Source organism: Choristoneura fumiferana, chromosome 4 (genome assembly GCF_025370935.1).
Source record: "Choristoneura fumiferana chromosome 4, NRCan_CFum_1, whole genome shotgun sequence".
In the NCBI taxonomy this organism is placed as follows: Eukaryota; Metazoa; Arthropoda; class Insecta; order Lepidoptera; family Tortricidae; genus Choristoneura; species Choristoneura fumiferana.
Genome location: NC_133475.1, coordinates 3,023,975 through 3,045,218, shown reverse-complemented (window position 1 = coordinate 3,045,218; position 21,244 = coordinate 3,023,975). Strand labels below are relative to the sequence as shown.

The 21,244-nt window shown below is 42.3% G+C and overlaps 2 protein-coding genes and 1 long non-coding RNA gene across 4 annotated transcripts in view; 1 reads left to right on the top strand and 2 right to left on the bottom strand.

Moving 5' to 3' along the window:
- Positions 1-21,244, bottom strand: part of LOC141427277 (cyclic GMP-AMP phosphodiesterase SMPDL3A-like) — a 165,615-nt gene that overhangs the window by 98,640 nt on the left and 45,731 nt on the right. The gene's annotated exons all lie outside the window — the stretch shown is intronic.
- Positions 6,383-12,020, top strand: LOC141427154 (uncharacterized). The gene is made up of 3 exons (XM_074086388.1): positions 6,383-6,503; positions 6,650-7,342; positions 8,395-12,020. The coding sequence occupies exons 1-3, from the start codon at positions 6,383-6,385 to the stop codon at positions 12,018-12,020; spliced, it is 4,440 nt and encodes a 1,479-aa protein (XP_073942489.1).
- On the bottom strand, positions 18,826-20,172 carry LOC141427012 (uncharacterized). The gene is made up of 3 exons (XR_012451292.1): positions 20,161-20,172; positions 19,983-20,097; positions 18,826-18,854 (listed from the first exon to the last, which is right to left on the bottom strand). It is a non-coding gene; the product is annotated as an uncharacterized lncRNA (long non-coding RNA).

The window sequence follows — 21,244 nt, the reverse complement described above, 5'->3', positions numbered from 1 at the left end:
TTCTCTAATTGCAGCGTGATTCGGAAGCAAGAAAGAAATTCCTCGCGTGTTTATGTACTTCGAGTTGTGCCGTCGTGTTACCTACCTACGTGTTGTCGTCGAGCGTCGAGTCATCACAGAATCTTGAGGCTAGCCCTCGGTTCTTCGTAGAGGTATCAATGATTAGAGGCTTCGGCCTTGATCGGCGATCTAACCTATAGTCATTTTACTGATCTTGAGACTTCGGTTTCGGTCAGTAAAAACGACTTTTCTGAAACGTCCTTGAGCCTCGCTCGGTGTTTCGTTATATTGGTGACTTTAGTCACAAAGGTTCAGCAGGGCTGAACTGCCAGCTTTGCTGGGGGCCAGCTGCACCTAACGGTGACAAAGCGAGCTCGGCCACAAACAGCAAGTCAGAAGAAAAAACTTTAGGGCTTTAGGGCTGTTAGGGTGTTTAGGGTTAGGAATTAGGGAACCCCGCGTGTGCTAAGAAGATGTCGCGCATGAAGAACGCACCCTGCGATCAGCCACAAAGAAGATGGCGTCGGAGAGCACACCAACGTTTCAGGTTATACCACATCCGTCGAAACAAATACGTGGAGCAACGGCACCAGCGGTGAACAGCACGGTTTTAGTGAATTACGGCGTCCGCCCCGCGAACGTGATTACGTCAGGGGGCCCCGCGCAGCCTACCGCGCAACCCGCAAATCGGCATGCCGCGCCGGTACATGAGTGACGATAATGAATCGAACGAAACGGTTTTAGGCAACCCCACCGGAGGGGGCGACACTCGGTGTCCACTAAATTATCTTTATCTTAGGGCCGAGTTAGACTGCAAGATGCCGAACTTGAGCGGGCTCACAGGGCCCGCCGCGGCTAGGAGTAGGTTGGAGATCGCACGGATTGAAGCGTCTCAACCTCCTAGCACGGCGCCGCCGCCTGATGCAAATGAAGAGTCACGCGTCGTAGGTTGGGTTGGCAGCAGCATAATATAGCGAACGACAAGCGCCAGATAAACAGACACTCTTTAACTTCCGCCGCCGCCGCCGCGTTCATCGTACGTACCGCCGCGAGACAGAGTTCACGTAAATCAATCATTCGTCAATCGCGACCGAATTCTATCCAACCAGGTAGTAGAGGCAGTTAACAGGAGCAATAGCAAGCCGCATGCAGAGGCATGTACCGGAGCTCCCCGCCATTTGACGGAAATATAACGGAGTGGATAGCTTTCCGGGCCGAGTTTGACGATACAGCGTCATTGTTTTACAGACGTCGCGAATATAGGACGTATACGCAAAGCGCTCCGGGGCGATGCTAGGCTCGCGGTCAGATCGATAATTACACAGTGTCAGATCCGTACGAAATTATAGAGGCATTAGAGCGCCAATTCGGCGACCCAGAAGAAATAAGTTCTCGCGGAAATGCACTGCGTAAAACGCATGCCGCGGCTGGCAGATGATAATAGTAATATCACAACATTGGCCGCCCAGGTAGCCAACTAGTATCTACAATTAAATCGTTGCGCCAGGAAGAATTTATACGCGCCATAGTCAATTAAAATGTAGATAAAATGAATTTAATTGTACGGTACGAATGAACAAGTATCGCGCAAATAATAAAGCGATACCGGGACTGCGGCTATGGCTCAGTTTTTTAAACGAAAAATAAGTAGTGCTTCACGTAAAACTTATGCGCGCTCGCGGCCCGCACGCGCAAACGTTAACGTAGTGAATGAATACGGAAGCCACGCCCATAGCCACGCCCCCCCGCGCGCCCGCGCTGCAGATCGCACGCGAGTATATTCACGTAGTAGTAGTACCGAACAGTCAGATTCAGATTATGAGGAATTTAAACCGCGTACAGTCGCACAAGTAAATCGCAAACCGCATATTAAAAAAAATGTTCCGTCTCACGCGCCAAGACAACCGAAGCAACCCATTCGCCGCGCAATCGAAATCGAGTAACGCAAAAGATAAATGCGTCATTTGTAACGGCGAGCATAAAATCAGCTTATGCTCGGATTTCGTGAAGTTACAAATAGCGCAGCGTTGGGAAGTAGCGAAAACGATAAATTATGCTTCCGTTGCCTGGACGCGGCTCACAGGAGACCGTTAAATGCAATATATGCATTTTGCGGAATGAACCAGTGCGAGACTGGGCACCATCGACTGTTACACGGATTTAAATTCAACTCAAGCACCCCGCGCGTGCTAACATTAGTAGCTCGGTCAACCATGTGCACAAAGTTAACACGTTTCCTTAAGATAGTACCCGTGGAAGTGTCAGGGCCATTAGGAGTCGTCAATACCTACGCACTGTTAGACGACGGCAGTAGTCTCACGATATAGAGCGGCATATAGCGGACCAGGTTGCGCCAAGAACTAGGTCCGAACCTCTATCTCTAGGGCGTAAGGCTCGGTAACGTAGTGAACGACCAGGAATCCTGTAGGGTCCAATTATCAATACGCGGCGCGTGTAGTAGAAACTTAGAAAAAATAACCGCGTACACAATAGGAAAATTTAACCGCGCGCTCAGACTGTAGGTCGCGAAGGATAGAAGAATGCGAACACTTGCGGGAAATAAGGAACGAGCTGTGCTACGACTGTGGCTACCCCCACCATTTCTCGTGGGCCAAAGACCACTGGAGTTGTTTTTGGTCTCAGTTATTCCGCATCTTCAGTGGTGCGAGAGACATGCCGGTGGCCTCGCTCACAAGATTGGGATGGATCTTGCACGAAACACGAAGCAGTCGCAGCGCAGCGTTCGTGGTTAATCACGTAAAACGAACGGATTCCGAGCACGAAATACTAACGTTTACTTAAAGAAAATTTTAGTATCGATAAATTAGGATTGAGAGAAAAGTACCTAAAACGACCCCGACCAGCGCGCAATAGACATTTTAAACGCGACGTGCGTAATAAATGCGAAAGGGACAGCCTATCAGCGGGGTCTGCTCTGGCGTCAGAAAACGAGTCATTGCCCGACAATAAAAATCAGGCCATGAAGCGACTACATAACCTAGAGAACAAATTAGACAAAGACGAAAGTTTGAAATTGGAATATTACCAAACAAATCAAAAATTCTAATCGAAAAAGTTATGCAGAGGTTATGGAGTCGCCCCCGCCGCCCAACTCGCCACGGCTTGGTACCTCCCGCATTTTCCGGTTTTTCACGCACAAAAAATAAAATGCGTTTAGTTTTTGGACGCGCGTCGCGCGCGCACGGGTAGTTCGAAAACTTCGCGCTGCTAGGCAGACTTGACACCCCACACTTCAGTCTACTCGTGACACGGCAACAGTAACGTTGCCAAAACGTCGAGGTAAATATTACTCGTGTAAAAATAGCGTGATAAGTCCCGTTATGGTTATTTTGACTAGGTACAGTCACGTCTAAAAGTATGTATACACAAAAAAATTGAAAAAATATGTAGCCACACATTTTCATCATAAATATGTATCTATTACTGACACCAAAAAATTGTATTCATTAAACTGTTTTTCAGTATTATGTAATCACAAAATGCTTCAGAAATTTGCATACTTAATAAATTTCCATTTAAATGTATCCACCTCGTAGCAAAATAAGTATACAGAATGGTTCCATAATATACCACACCAATTTGGCAAATATTTTGTATACGCCGTTTGATCATAAATATTATCAGACTGAACAACAAACCATGTACAATGCACAGATAGTGCTGTAGTAATTCCACGATTGTCTGACTGGCATAGAATCGTAAGTTATATATTTAACTGATTTGACAATCACGAAAAACAGTGCGGACTTGTCACTGCAACGTCTAATCTCACGATTATTCTATGACGCACTGACAGTCCTTAGATTGAATTGATTGTAAATATTGAGTATTCAGTTTAGGGTCATTCTCAGAAAGGTGCCACTAAGCATTTTTGTTTTTATTTTATTATTATTGTTATATTGTTAGTGGTAGAGCCGCACTGTAGCGTGATACCGGAACAGACAGAGTTACTTTCAATTCATCACTCCATAGTATAAAACAAAGTCGGTTTTTTTGTCTGTACGCTTTAGATCTTATCAACTACGCACGGATTTTATGCGGTTTTTCACAAATAAATAGTGTGATTCACGGTGTCCTATGTATACCGTAACCGTAGTTGTGCGGAACGGGTCACCATATATAATATATTTAATGGAGTTATGGATTCTAGTATGTATTATGTCCCTGCCCGCATGCAGGTTACGAAAGAGACAGACATGTAATTATCTTAACAAAAACAGATAATTCTCAAAAACGAATCCAAAATATCAAACGTGTTTACATATTTATTGAAATCAAACGGCGTATACAAATATTTGCCAATTGGTGTGGTTATATGTTATATGGAACCATTCATATTATTACTTATTTTTTGCACTACGAGGTGGATACATTTAAATGGAATTTATTTAAGTATGCAACTTTCTGAAGCATTTTTGATTACATAATACTGACAAAGTTTAATGAATACAATTTTTTGGTTGAATTTCAGTAATAAGGATAAATATTTTGATACAATGTATGACACATATTTATGCAACCTTGTTTTTGTATACTATTTTTAGACGTGACTGTACAAAAATTATTCGAGGGAAATATAAAATTAATTTCCAATTTTAACAACCTGCGTGATTTGATCGTATACCTTGTATCCCTTTAAAGATTTGTTCAAATTCTGATTCGGCCAATTCCCTGCAACATATTTACTTATATCACGATATTCATTCCGTGCTTAATTTCCGCAAATGAACGCTTACGTTGTTCCAATACATCCATGCATCCCAGCCTATTAAGTACGTAACCATGTTAGAAAAATTAAAATAAAACTACAGTGAAAGACATACCTTTTATTAAAATTTTATTGTGCATATTTCGGTAAATGTAAAAAATATGGCAAAATAAAACGATATACGCGAGCGTGCGTTTCGTAACATAACAAAAATGACAGGTAAATAAGACAAGGAAAAACACTAGGTACATTAATTGGACGCCTCTGAGATTTCAACGATGACCTGAAGATACGAAGACCACTTACAGGTTTTTTCTTGTCTTTAAATTACCTATACCTTCTCTGACCATAGACGAATACATGATAAGTTTCTGATTCGTCGAATTCTCAATTTCGCCCGAATTGTTGATTCGCGAATATTTATTTCGTTCGAACATCCTTTGACAGATCGAATGTTCGATTTAATTCTAATGCAAACCGCAGCCAAAACACGACGAATCACAAACCAACCGAATACATTTAAAAAAGAGCCCTAATCTTATTTTTATACATTCTGACAAAAATAAGTGTCTCATTTTTTTTTTGATATAAAACTAGAGACGGAAGCTTTTTAGACTAGCAACTGTGATGGGTTCGCGCAACCGTTTGTACCCCACCTGTCGGAAATAGGTTAAGATATTGTAAATATAGATATTTAGATTAGAATTCGTTTTGTTTTGTTTACTTTATTTTCCTATTTTATTGTGATTGTTGATTTGTTTGTTTACCTGTATATTTTATTAATTAATGTGCCATGTAATAGATATAAGGTTTTTATGAAAATAAATGCATTTGTCAGGCCACACTATACAGTAACACGAACTTACACACACTATCCCCACTCAGCATTACACGATTCTCTCCTGGCTTCCCATTGGTCCTCCCCGCGGCTCGATCATGATCGACCGTGCTCCCCTCCCTCGCGCGCAAGCGACATTATTTAAATACCGCGCTCTCATATTCCAACTCACTCGCCGCTCGACCCTACGCAGAACAACACGTACTAGTAATACTTTAATGCAGATGCACTCTATGGAAGCAAGTTGTTTCATTTTATAATAATACAGTCCACCCTCAACAATGGTCATTCGGTAACCGGATCAAGAAATACCAGCGCATATTCGAAGCACGAAGAATTCTCTAATTGCAGCGTGATTCGGAAGCAAGAAGAAATTCCTCGCGTGTTTATGTACTTCGAGTTGTGCCATCGTGTTACCTACCTACGTGTTGTCGTCGAGCGTCGAGTCATCACAGAATCTTGAGGCTAGCCCTCGGTTCTTTCGTAGAGGTGATCAATGATTTAGAGGCTTCGGCCTTGATCGGCGATCTAACCTATAGTCATTTTACTGATCTTGAGACTTCGGTTTCGGTCAGTAAAAACGACTTTTCTGAAACGTCCTTGAGCCTCGCTCGGTGTTTCGTTATATTGGTGACTTTAGTCACAAAGTTCAGCAGGGCTGAACTGCCAGCTTTAGCTGGGGGCCAGCTCGCACCTAACGGTGACAAAGCGAGCTCGGCCACAAACAGCAAGTCAGAAGAAAGAAGACTTTAGGGCTGTTAGGGCTGTTAGGGTGTTAGGGTTAGGAATTAGGGAACCCCGCGTGTGCTAAGAAGATGTCCGCGCATGAAGAACGCACCCTGCGATCAGCCACAAAGAAGATGGCGTCGGAGAGCACACCAACGTCAGGTGATACCACATCCGTCGAAACAAATACGTGGAGCAACGGCACCAGCGGTGAACAGCACGGTTTAGGAATTACGGCGTCGCGCCCCGCGAACGTGATTACGTCAGGGGCCCCGCGCAGCCTACCGCGCAACCCGCAAAACGGCATGCCGCGCCGGTACATGAAGACGATAATGAATCGAACGAAACGGTTTTAGGCAACCCCACCGGGGGGGCGGACACGGTGTCCACTAAATTATCTTTACTTAGGGCCGAGTTAGAGCTGCAAGATGCCGAACTTGAGCGGGCTCACAGGGCCGCGGCCGCGGCTAGGAGTAGGTTGGAGATCGCACGGATTGAAGCGTCTCAACCTCCTAGCACGGCGCCGCCGCCTGATGCAAATGAAGAGTCGCGCGTCGTAGGTTGGGTTGAGCAGCATAGATATGCGAACGACAACGCCCAGATAAACAGACACTCTTTACTTCCGCCGCCGCCGCCGCGTTCGTCATACGTACCGCCGCGAGTTCACGTAAATCAATCATTCGTCAATCGCGACCTGGAATTGCTATCCAACCAGGTAGTAGAGGCAGTTAACAGGAGCAATAGCAAGCCGGGCATGCAGAGGCATGTACCGGAGCTCCCGCCATTTGACGGAAATATAACGGAGTGGATAGCTTTCCGGGCCGAGTTTGACGATACAGCGTCATTGTTTACAGACGTCGCGAATATAGGACGTATACGCAAAGCGCTCCGGGGCGATGCTAGGCTCGCGGTCAGATCGATAATGTACACAGTGTCAGATCCGTACGAAATTATAGAGGCATTAGAGCGCCAATTCGGCGACCCAGAAGAAATAGTTCTCGCGGAAATGCACTGCGTAAAACGCATGCCGCGGCTGGCAGATGATAATAGTAATATCACAACATTTGCCGCCCAGGTAGCCAACGTAGTATCTACAATTAAATCGTTGCGCCAGGAAGAATTTTTATACGCGCCCGAGATAGTCAATAAAATTGTAGATAAAATGAATTTAATTGTACGGTACGAATGGAACAAGTATCGCGCAAATAATAAAGCGATACCGGGACTGGCAGCTATGGCTCAGTTTTTAAACGAAATAAGTAGTGCTTCACGTAAAACTTATGCGCGCTCGCGGCCCGCACGCGCAAACGTTAACGTAGTGAATGAATACGGAAGCCACGCCCATAGCCACGCCCCCCCGCGCGCCCGCGCTGCAGATCGCACGCGAGTATATTCACGTAGTAGTAGTACCGAACAGTCAGATTCAGATTATGAGGAATTTAAACCGCGTACAGTCGCACAAGTAAATCGCAAACCGCATATTAAAAAAAATGTTCCGTCTCACGCGCCAAGACAACCGAAGCAACCCATTCCCGCGCAATCGAAATCGAGTAACGCAAAAGATAAATGCGTCATTTGTAACGGCGAGCATAAAATCAGCTTATGCTCGGATTTCGTGAAGTTACAAATAGCGCAGCGTTGGGAAGTAGCGAAAACGAGTAAATTATGCTTCCGTTGCCTGGACGCGGCTCACAGGAGACCGTTTAAATGCAAGTATATTGCATGCGGTGTGAACCAGTGCGAAGCTGGCACCATCGACTGTTACACGGATTAAATTCAACTCAAGCACCCGCGCGTGCTAACATTAGTAGCTCGGTCAACCATGTGCACAAAGTTAACACGTTCCTTAAGATAGTACCCGTGGAAGTGTCAGGGCCATTAGGGGTCGTCAATACCTACGCACTGTTAGACGACGGCAGTAGTCTCACGATGATAGAGCGGCATATAGCGGACCAGGTTGCGCCAAGAACCAGGTCCGAACCTCTATCTCTAGAGGGCGTAGGCGGTAACGTAGTGAACGACCAGGAATCCTGTAGGGTCCAATTATCAATACGCGGCGCGTGTAGTAGAAACTTAGAAAAAATAACCGCGTACACAATAGGAAAATTGAACCTTACGGCTCAGACTGTAGGTCGCGAATTAATAGAAAAATGCGAACACTTGCGGGAAATAAGGAACGAGCTGTGCTACGACTGTGCTACCCCCACCATTCTCGTGGGCCAAGACCACTGGAGTCTGTTGGTCTCTACACAGATTCGCAGTGGTGCGAGAGACATGCCGGTGGCCTCGCTCACAAGATTGGGATGGATCTTGCACGGGAAACACGAAGCCAGTCGCAGCGCAGCGTTCGTGGTTAATCACGTAAAACGAACGGATTCCGAGCACGAAATACTAACGTTACTTAAAGAAAATTTTAGTATCGAATCATTAGGGATCGAGAGAAAAGTACCTAAAACGGACCCCGACCAGCGCGCAATAGACATTTTAAACGCGACGTGCGTAATAAATGCGAAAGGGACAGCCTATCAGGCGGGTCTGCTCTGGCGGTCAGAAAACGAGTCATTGCCCGACAATAAAAATCAGGCCATGAAGCGACTACATAACCTAGAGAACAAATTAGACAAAGACGAAAGTTTGAAATTGGAATATACCAAACAAATCAAAAATCTAATCGAAAAAGGTTATGCAGAGGTTATGGAGTCGCCCCCGCCACCCAACTCGCCACGGGCTTGGTACCTCCCGCATTTTCCGGTTTTTCACGCACAAAAATTAAAAATGCGTTTAGTTTTTGACGCGGCGTCGCGCGCGCACGGTAAATGCTTAAACGACGCGCTGTTAACAGGGCCGGACTTACTTCAGTCACTTTTCGGAGTTTTGTTGCGTTTCCGCGAGGGCAAAATTGCCATCACTGCCGATATCCGCGAAATGTTCCTCCAAATCGAAGTGGAGGAAAGCGACCGGGACAGCTTACGTTTTTTATGGAGGGGGGAAGAGAGACAGAGCGAGCCGCGCGAATATAGAATGAAAAAATTAATTTTCGGCTCTGCCTGTTCCCCAGCTACGGCTCTATTTGTTAAGAATAAAAACGCGAAATGTAATGAAAAGCTGTACCCGGAAGCGGCAAAAATAACGGTAAGAAACTCTTACATGGACGATTTCCTTATCGCCCTCGACAGTTCGGAAGCCGAGGCGAGGCGAATAATAAATGACGTACATACATTAAACTCGTTAGCGTCATTCGAGTTGACAGGATTCGCCTCGAACCGCCCCGAAGTCGTAACAGACGTCAAGAGTACAGGCAGCGATAAGAAAAGTACGTCCCTAGGAGTCAAGAGCGAATCGGAACGCACATTAGGACTCGTATGGAATCACGCGCGCGATACGTTAGGTTTTAATGTAAATTTACGTAACACGCCACCAAACGTTCTGAACGGCACCCAGTTACCCACGAAAAGGCAGGTAACAAGTAGTGTAATGAGCGTGTACGACCCGCTAGGGTACGCTTCACCAATCACGGTGATAGGTAAAGCCCTTATTCAGGACATTTGGCGGACGGGAATAGGATGGGACGAACCTATCAAATCGGAGTCTATTCCCACGTGGAAATCGTTTATTGAAAACGTAAAATTATTAAAAAATCTCGAGATAGAGCGTTATGTACCCGCGTGCGAGAGAGAGGGCGAGATACACACATTCTGCGACGCGAGCGAGAAAGTATATGCCGCGGCGGTGTATTTCGTATCAAATGAACCCGGAGGAGGGAAATCCTCGCGATTAGTGGCGGCAAAGGCTAGGGTTGCCCCACTAAAAACAATATCTATACCGCGTTTAGAGTTACAGGGCTGTGTGCTAGGCACCAGATTAACTAAAACGGTTGTAGAACAAACAGATTACAAAATTATCGGAAAACATTTCTGGTCGGACTCGCGGACGGTCCTAGCATGGATCAAATCCGACCCACGGTCTTTTAAAAGTTTTGTAGCGCATAGACTTGCGGAAATTGAAGACACCACGGTGCCTACCGAATGGCGCTGGGTGCCAAGCGCGCTCAACACAGCCGACGACGCGACAAAAGGCGTCCCGATTAATTTTGATAAAAACCACCGGTGGTTCCAGGGCCCCGATTTTATTAGGCGCGATATTAATGAATGGCCAGTAGATAAATCGGCGCCGGCGTTGGCCCCGCCCACAGGCGAGGAACGCCCCCCGCGAGTAGTACTAGCCACGCGAAAGTGCGACACATATAGCTACCTACCGCAAATCGACCGATTTTCGAATTTCACGCGATTAATTAGGTCCGCCGCAACTGTGCTGTTCGCCGCCGAGGTCTTCAAAGCCAAAATGCTCAAAAGAAAGCACGAAATAGAAATAAATCGGAATCACCTAAGACTGGCGGAACTATTATTAGTTCGACGCAGCCAAAACATCTCGTTCAGTGAAGACATAAGAAGGTTACATCGAAGCGAGCCAGCGTCGAAAGGATCCCCCCTTAGAAAGGTGACAGCAAAACTGGACAACAAAGGAACGCTCCTGCTGGATTCCAGAATCGACCGAGGGACAGCGATACCTATTCTTCACGCAAAAGAAGAGTTCACGCGCTTACTTATCGCATACTACCACGCAAAGTTCAATCATGGCAACCACAAAACCGTGATGAATGAGCTTACTCAAAGATACCACATTGTTGGTCTGCGTGGTACGCTAAGATATATATGCGAAAATTGTCAATGGTGCAAAACACATAAGGGCAAACCTCTCAAACTACCCTATGGAGATTTACCACCAGAGCGCCTAATGTCGAACCAACCCCCCTTCACCGCCACCGCATGCGATCTCTTCGGGCCAATAACAATCACGATTGGTCGACGTCACGAGAAGAGGTGGGGAGCCCTATTCACGTGCCTCACAACTAGGGCCGTGCATATGGAGCTCGTTGCATCATTATCAGCTGCTTCACTCATACTGGCACTGAGAAGAATGATGGCACGCAGAGGAACACCCACCGTGATATATTCGGATAATGGAACTAATTTCGTCGGAGCGGAGCGCGAAATATCTGACGCCTTGCTGACCGCCGAAAAGCAACTGAAAGAGTTCGCCGAGTACAAAGAGATCACATGGAAGAAGATACCTCCTGGAAACCCATCAGCTGGAGGAGCCTGGGAGCGTTTAGTATCTTCGATTAAAACAGCGCTTCGTGCCACCCTACATGAAAAGCACCCCAAAGAAGAAGTGCTGCACACGCTGTTGTTGGAAGCAGAACACGTCGTTAATTCTCGACCACTCACGCCACTGACGGGCAGTCAAGAAGAAGCATTGACGCCTAATCATTTTCTCATTGGCAGGTCCAACGCCATGTCTCCATTCTGTAATTTCCACGATATAACGCTTAATGAAAAATCGTGGCAACAATCGCAAAAGATGGCAGATCATTTCTGGGCTAGATGGACCAAAGAATATCGACCGCAACTGAAGCTTCGAGTAAGTCAAGGACGGACCACCGCAAACGTAAAACCCGGCGACATTGTCATAATTGTTGATGGAACAATGCCGAGAGGTACGTGGCCTAGAGGCGAAGTAATAAAAACTTACCCCGGCCCAGATGGCATAGTACGCGTAGTAGAAGCACGCACCGCCGCCGGCCTCCTTCGTCGTCCTGCGTCTAGACTTATAAAAATTTCCGAAGCTGAAGGTGTTAGCACACGTGGGGGAGAATGTCGGAAATAGGTTAAGATATTGTAAATATAGATATTTAGATTAGTATTCGTTTTGTTTTGTTTACTTTATTTTCCTATTTTTATTGTGATTGTTGATTTGTTTGTTTACCTGTATATTTTATTAATTATGTGCCATGTAATAGATATAAGGTTTTTATGAAAATAAATGCATTTGTCAGGCCACACTATACAGTAACACGAACTTACACACACTATCCCCACTCAGCATTACACGATTCTCTCCTGGCTTCCCATTGGTCCTCCCCGCGGCTCGATCATGATCGACCGTGCTCCCCTCCCTCGCGCGCAAGCGACATTATTTAAATACCGCGCTCTCATATTCCAACTCACTCGCCGCTCGACCCTACGCAGAACAACACGTACTAGTAATACTTTAATGCAGATGCACTCTATGGAAGCAAGTTGTTTCATTTTATAATAATACAGTCCACCCTCAACACACCTGTACCTCAAAGTACCCCGACTACAATTAAGGTAACGTTCGAGCGCTCGACAGTAATGTCCAATAAACAACACCCTGCTGTCATATCCATTAACCATAAGATTAACCATACCAATTTGGACAGTGAGAAGCACTCTTATGTTTACCTTACGAATGAGGGCTATCGCGTATGAATGCGCCGCTAGAGGCGCTAGTGTAGCGTGAGGTTACCGAAATGTCAAATCTCTTAGCTTTCGGGTGAGCTACGCGGGTTTATTCATAATCAGAATAGTTTTGTGAATATTTAGCGTTACCTGAAAGTAATTACGGCAATTATGCGTTCCGGGGCAATGAATGTCTGTGTTTTGAGACAGTTTTGTCTTTCGAAAACTTTTGTCCCCCCTTTTTGTCCGAACAAAACGGGACTACGCAACACTGTGGTTGCTCGATATTTTTATGGTACGGTTTTAAGGTGTATTGAATATGATTTTAATCTAAACTTTGTCTTCACGCCCGTAATAACAGACTGAAAGCCACACTTAAAAACCTCACGCAACAGTGGCGCCATCTAGTAAGACAAATAACGATAGCCCTCATTAAGTTAACATACGTAAGGAACCATCTATGAATTACGTCATATCAAGACCATTTTTAGCCACACCTATTGCTATGAAAATTGCAATTCCTGTGTCACAAACCGCCTCTCCGTAAGTATGCCGTAATTTATAGACGACCTCAAATCCCAGCGTTTAACCGTAATTTTTAAACCGACTTCAAATAGGGATGAGGTTCTGTTCCGCTGCAGGTATATATATTTTTAAACAGGTACAATCATGAACAGCTAGTATTAAAGTTAGTTTCTTATTGAAGCGACTCGATATTCTTATCTGTACCCTTTAAATAACAGTTTACTTTGTGATTTAGAGAAAAATACACTTAAAGGTACAAATGGGATAGAGCGCGAAAGACGGCCATCTTGCTTTTCTGTGAGTCGACTCTTTTTGCTCAAAACACGCAACGCCGAACACCCCAAGCGAATTCGAAATCAGCAATTTTGGATTTTTCCACACTGGCAACATTCCCATTGCCATTGACAAAAATCCCAGGCGCGCAATCTTTTCTCTCATCCAACATTAAATTTAAATTTTAAAATACTAGATATTTTTGTTTTTAATTAATTATTACATAATCTTTCTAAGACTACTCAGCAAGACTAGAATTTAATGGCATCTACGTACCTATAATTATTATATATCCATTTTATACATATGTATAGATCAAATTAATAATATTAAAGTATTTAGAAATAACTCGGAAATACTAGATAATCGATTTCGTTAAAAAATAACGAAATCATTGAGAAATGCATTGAAAATGTAAATGCTTTTTTTATAAATAAATACTTTAATATTACTTTTTCAAAGAATAAAAGTGCAACATCGATACTTCATGAGATACATAGATTTAAAAACGTCATATGTAGCGAAAATCACCCGAAATTCCTCCTGAAAAATATCTTTATACAATCCTTTGAAGGAAACAACTCCCTGCATTTTGTATTCCAAAAAACTTCCGATTTCAAACAAACCGTCCTCCCAGTCCGTTCGAAAGCAAATCTTAACTATTCAAGGAAGTGCTTTTTTTTTCGAAAATTTACTAAAATATTATTTTTCACTTACTTAAGCCACGATAGATATTTAAGTAACAATTTCTATAACAATTTTGAACATTATGCCTTGTTAAAAAAGAAGGGTGCGTCGCAACCGCCCCTTTAAAAATATGAAAAAGTTCTCCACCAATGTCAATTTAAACGATAAATAAGTAAATAGCATTTTAAATATCAAAATAACTCTTCTGTACATATTTTTAAACGAAAAAAACGAGCGTCAACTCATCTGTCATGCATGATTTAACTTCGTAAAATTAAATATAACTTTACATATTAACCCTGGCGATGCTCTTTCTTACACGTAGCTGAACGCGTACGTGCGAGAGAGATAGACTAGGGGTTTATTATTTTAACATAGACACCGCATACAACAGCACTTATAAAAAAGCTAGAACTTAAGCAATTTTTATCGTTATATTTTGTAACTTTAGTGTAAATATGTCAGAGTAAAAAAAAAAACTAGCACCTGTCAAAATAAATTAATAAGTGACTTTGAAGGCAAATTAACCTCGTAAATCCCGACTTTTAGTGACATAGATAGTTCTACAGACCGAGCTGAGAATTTCCAGTTCTGTTATTTTAGACAGTGATCCATCATTGCAGAAATTGTACTCCACATAGTACATTCGGCAATTATTCTTACAATTGATTTGTACTTTATAAAGTACGCGAGGACTTATGAGGATAAAGTGACCTTAGACTCGTAACGCCCAGCGTACTAAATTTAGGACATAAATGCAAATGTCAACTTTTTTTGACTGACTATAACTGTCAGTGGAGATCAGTACAATACGGCTGAATCAAATAAATTTTGCCTGTCAAACATTATGCGAAATTTCATTAGGACAATAGATATGTATGCATTGCAATGGCCTAACCACACATTTCTATCTAATTTAATTTGGAAAATGCTCAGTAGCGAACGAAGCTTTGTGATACCATTCTTTTTTCATGCAAAAAAACTACTGAGTACCGAAAATTATATTTATAGCCGTACTGTACATTTCTTTTTTTGACACCTGACAGTTTCATACGTCACAATCAGCTGTTCACGGGAAGCCATTTTGGATTTTTGACACTGTCAATAGTGCCGCAAAGGTACTTAGAAAAGATGTCACAAAAATCATTCAAGTCCGAATATGTCAACAATCCAAATGATAATATACTAATGTCGTAATACATTTAATTTTGTCGAGATTATTTTTACACAAAAGTCACTTTTAGTAAGTTTCATAAAATTTAAGCATTGGAAACAAACAAAAACTTTTACTATAGTATATATAATATTGCAAAACTACTTCAAATTGAGCAAAGAGTATTTGCTCAAAACAAATAAACATTTCATAGCTCAAAATAGAGTTATAAGAAATGCACTTAATACAAATGAGTAATTGTCTCCTCGAATTTGAGTAAAATATGTCATTCAGGAATATCATGTCAATGTATATCATTAATTTCTTTTTTAGAGTTTTGTCAGCTTTTTGCTTAATAAAAAACAAGTTGTTTTAAAATAACCGTAAATTACAACAACTCAAGTCAAGACCAATGTAGTTTTTTCATACTAAACGAATATAGTTTTTTTTTGCAGCAAACCGGCCTATCCTGATCGTTGATTGATGAATTACCTACATTACTAGAGATAGAAAAGTATATTAAAATAGCTTTCGAATGTCTATCTTAAGGGGCTCACAAACTTGACCATGAATATCATAACCTCCTAACGCCCAAAGTCCTTTATAAAAGACTTATAGGTCATTTGACATTGAACTCTCTCACACAAGTGACATAAAACTTGATGTTCATAAAACAAAAATTTGACTTGGGCGTTAGGAGTATAAAATAAACAGGAATGTTTTAGCAAGTTTTCAAGCGATTAGACGGTAAAGCTTCGCGCATTTTGCTGTTTTTATTCGACTGGATGGCAAACGAGCAAGTGCGTCTCCTGATGGTAAGAGATCACCACCGCCCATAAACATCTGCGACACCAGGGGGATTGCAGATGCGTTGCCAACCTTAGAGGCCTAAGATGGGATACCGCACGTCCGACATCATTGTCTCAATTTTTTTGACAAGCATTTACTATACTTCGTTTTTTTAGCATTAGAACTAGGGTAAACATCTTGACGAGTCTTTTTATTGAAAAACGTTTAAAAAAAATCAGTAACTACTACTTACAAAAGCATGTGAATGATCATAATGCCCTTGCTAATTGTTACATGTTTGCTGTAACTTATTTTTCAAAAGGGTTTTTGAATAAAATGACACGTCAAGATCGCTTTTACGCTCGATTTTAATGAAAATTTGCACTTTAAAGTTGAATATTTTGCAAACAAATCACTGAATCGAAAAATCGTTTTAGCAACCCCCTAAACCCCCCCTTGGTTTTAAAAGACCTATCCAACGATACCCCACACTACAAGATTAGATCAGAAAAAAAATCATCCCCCACTTTACGTATATGGAATGCACACTAAAAATTTTTTTTAAATCTTTTGTTGTACCATTTTGTCGGCATAGTTTACATATTCGTGCAAAATTACAGCTTTCTAGCATGGATAGTCCCTGAGCAAAGCCGAAGTATTTTATTTTTTATTATTTTATTTTGAAAAAATGACTGCTAAGTTCCTTGCGGCGCATTCTTCTTGGCAATGATGGTCTTTCCGAAAGCGCTGGTAGTTTAAAAAATGACGTGTAAAAGTGCCCATTGCGGCCTATTTACTGAATAAGTTTGAATTTTTGAACTTGAATTTGAACATGATTTTTAATTCCATTGCAGGAGGATTAATTTCGAGTTTGTAATGAACTCTTGCTGACACCTGTCAAAATAACAACCTTACAAGTTGAATGTTGGTCACGTATATGACCTTGGCGTGTGAGGCCAATGGCTGTCACGACTGGACGACTGGGGCGGTGCAGAGTTAATTAATGCCTATAAAATCATTCCTTGGACTAATAGCACAATATTTAATTTAATTGGTTAATCTTTAAAAAAACCGTAATTCAGAATGGCATAGACAACTTTTATCGAAATATTTGAGCTAAAAAAAACTATCTATTTAGTATGAACAAGCTTTCATTGACGTCCGAATATATTCCGTTTTTTTTATAATTTTCAATTTTTTCCAATGCCGTGTCAAATATATATAATGTAACAATATATACATAATAAATACGCGGTGTGTATAGCTAATCAGAAGTCCCTTGCTGAATCGCAGCTGTTTGTAGGGTCCTGAAAAAAAATACAAATTATGTCACTTCAAAGTTCAATATCTCAAAAATGGCTAAACCGATTTTGATGAAACGTGTCTAAGAACCATCGTTAGACAACCTGACTTCAAATAAAAAGCCGCATTCCAATCGGTCCACCGGTTTAAGAGCTACGGTGCCACAGACAGACACAGACACACATAGCGGTCAAACTTATAACACCCCTCTTTTTGCGTCGGGGGTTAAAAACAATGGATTGTGTAACATGTAAAAAAAAAAAATTATGTCAATTATATGTATGTCGGCTATATATTGGTACTGACCTATGGCACCACGGGCGGGGAGTGTCGGTGTATCATCAGCCAAATATATGGTCTACCATCCTAAAGTTGATATTCGTTTGCATGTCGTGACAATAATGTAGACAACCGGATGGCCAAGTGGTTGGAGAACTACGAAGCTTGAGGTCCCGGGTTCGATTCCCGGCCGGGGCAGATATTTGTGTGAATAACACGAATTTGTTCTCGGGTCTTGGATGTTTAATATCTATTTAAGTATGTTTATCCGTTGCCTAGTATCCATAGTACAAGCTTTGCTTAGTTTGGGACTAGGTCAATTGGTGTCAAGTGTCCCATGTTATTTATTTATTTCATTTATATTAATGCTAATACTCGTGTCTGTCGACTTAAAAGTTCGACTTTAGCGACATATTCATTTGATAGGAGTTTGTTTAAAAATTGATAGACCACTTATTTGGCTGATGGTACGTTAGCGCTGACTTATGTCACCATGGGCGGCGAGTGCCCTATAGCACTGACCTATGGCTCCATGGGCGGCGAGTGTCCTATAGCACTGACCTATGGCACCATGGGCGGCAAGTGTCGAGTGGGCACTGACCTATGGCTCCATGGGCGGCGAGTGTCCTATAGCACTGACCTATGGCACCATGGGCGGCAAGTGTCGAGTGGGCACTGACCTATGGCTCCATGGGCGGCGAGTGTCCTATAGCACTGACCTATGGCACCATGGGCGGCAAGTGTCGAGTGGGCACTGACCTATGGCACCATGGGCGGCGAGTGTCTTATAGCACTGACCTATGGCGCATGGGCGGCAAGTGTCGAGTGGCATGACCTATGCCATGGGGCCGAGTTCCATAGCACTGACGCTATGGCACCATGGGCGGCGAGTGTCGAGTGGGCACTGACCTATGGCTCCATGGGCGGCGAGTGTCTCATAGCACTGACCTATGGCTCCATGGGCGGCGAGTGTCGGTGTAGGTTAGCACTGACCTACGGCACCATGGGCGGCGAGTGTCGGTAGTTAGCACTGACCTATGTAACCATGGGCGGCGAGTGTCGGGTGGGCACTGACCTATGGCGCGATGGACGAGGCGGGCGGAAGCGCCTCGCGCGCGCGGCGTTGTGCGGGGGGCCCGTGCGGGGGGGCCGGCGGCGGCGCCGGGCGCGCGCGCGGCGGGGACGCGACGGGGACGACGCGCCGACGCCGGCGGGGACGGCAGCCCGCTCCTAACGGGCGAAACATCCACGTACAATTGCTAAACATGTGTAATACGGGTGATATTGCAAGAATAATTAAATATCCCGTTGTCGAAGTTCTCGTGCCGTCCCTCTCACTCTCGTATTAAATAATATTAGCGTCAACAGTATCGTAGTATAGGGAGAGTTTCTCCAAAAACTTATAATCATCTAATACCTTTAAACTAGCAAATTTTATAGTATCGGCGGATTTTCAATATCGATAAATCAATTTGGATGTCGATAAATCATCATTTATCGGTTTTTCCGATACAACAATTTGTATAGCCGTAATATGTATCGTTGTTTAGTTTATATGCCGATAGATGTCGCTGTACGGAAAATTTAGTCACCCTGAATCGCGCTGGCGAGATTTTTCCTAGCAACTATAAAAAGGGTGTCAAATTGGAATAAATTGCCATTCGCCGAGTAACCGTTCTGATACAAGGACAACGGTTGAACATGGGCCTTGGAATTGTACATATATTGTTCCTTTTCTTTTGTATATATTAAAAAGTTTACATATATAATTTACAGCTTTGCGCTTAAAACCACAAAATTTCATGGGCCATAATACCTAAAATGTCAAATTGTCTCTTGTATTAAAATGGACGAAATTTATTATGACTTTGACCTAAAATGTCATATTATCTAAATACCTAAAGATTAAAATGCCCTATTTATTCAAATACCAATGAGAGAAATTACAAAATATTAAAACAACTCAAGCCGAAAACACCAAAACGGCAAAAACGCCATAATTATTCACAGGTCGGTATTTGACAAATTTGATTGTGATTATTGACTTTTAGTAGTTCCTTTCAACGTACAAATTTAGGTATTTTAACTTTGTTGTTTTAAAGCATATGTTGTTTTGCCATGAAAGTGATTTGAAATTTAGGTATTATGAGACTAAAGGTATTTTGAAATTCAGCCATATTTAAGCATTTCGGTGTTATAAGAGAACAAAATTAGGCATTTACAATTTAGGTATTTTGAGACCAAAGAAGTTTTGAGACCTGGGAATATTGATAAAAAAAAGGTAAAATGCAATTTAGAAGTTATTAAGCTTAAAGCATTTTACCGATGAAGATAATAATGATGATGATGATGATATACCTGGAGTGCTGCGGCGGCGGTTGGCGGTGCCTGGGGCGCGCGAAACGCAGGTTCAAATCCCGCGCTGGGTCGGCCGCGTATTTCTCGCTCGCGTTCTGTCTGCGTCGGCGCAGCGCTGCAACAGACAGACGTACAAAAGTCAAAAACAAGTTATGGGGATCCTGTGTTTAATACTGACCAGGCGTGAGATACAACTTTTAAAATAAAAAGAACTAGAGGATAAATTTAAATTTATTAATAAAGTAATTACTTATTAATTATTTATTCCTTATTATTAAATGAAAGTGTTGGAAGGGGTAGACCTAGGCGGACGTTTCGAGGCCAAACGGGACGTCTTGGAAAAAGGCCAGGTCAAGAGTACCCTAAACCGAAGAGCATGTGTGAAGGGAATAATGAAAGTGGACGAAGCGAAACAAGTATGTAAGGATCGTAGCAAGTGGAAAGAAGTGGTCTCTGCCTACCCCTACGGGAGAGAGGCGTGATTATATGTATGTATGTATTATTAATTAATAAATAATATAATAATTTGTTTATTTATTTATTGTTTTGGGTAACATACAGCACAATTTATTACAGTTGAAATATCATTTTTTAAATTATACATTAATTTATAGATTTTAATTAAAGGCTGACCAGGAATATTAAAAACCTGACGCGAGGGCAGAACTTCTACGTTTTATATTGCAACATTCTTTACACTTACTATACGATACCTACCAGTCATATTGACAACGTTTCGGTGATATTATTTAAGGAATATTTTCTAATGCCTCGGACTTTTTCTATGACAAATACTTTTATACATTGTGAATTATTTTCCTTCCAAGGCTATGGATAATCTTCGGCATTTTAACGCACAAAAACACAAAATAACATTGTTTTATTTGGAATCTTTTTGTATTTTTTATTTCAATTCCAAATTTTTTGTTATTTTTACGGTCATACCGTAAAACCCATATCGAAAATACAAACTGAAATATAGATGCATAGAAAACCAGAAAAATAAGACCAGCGCTGGAATCGAACCCAGGTCCTCGGCATTCCGTGCCACGTGTATACCACCATGGTGGTTGTATTTCATTTGTATTTTCGACACAAAATAACACTTTAAATAAAATACCACGCGCAAACAAAGTTAAACTTTGACAGCAATAGACAGATGACATTTGAATGTAGTGTTACCAGTGCAAGAAATTATTTTCTATTGGTTTTCCGCAATATGGCGACTTTATTTATAATTCTGGCCAGCCTTTAGCCATGGT

Excerpts from the sequence above, each read along its gene's own strand:
- LOC141427154 (XM_074086388.1), top strand. The coding sequence starts at position 6,383 with ATGTCCGCGCATGAAGAACGCACCCTGCGATCAGCCACAAAGAAGATG. Across the intron at positions 6,504-6,649 it reads GTGGAGCAACGGCACCAGCG|GCAACCCCACCGGGGGGGCG; the intron begins GTGAACAGCACG and ends AAACGGTTTTAG. Across the intron at positions 7,343-8,394 it reads GCGGCTGGCAGATGATAATA|GAAAATTGAACCTTACGGCT; the intron begins GTAATATCACAA and ends CGTACACAATAG.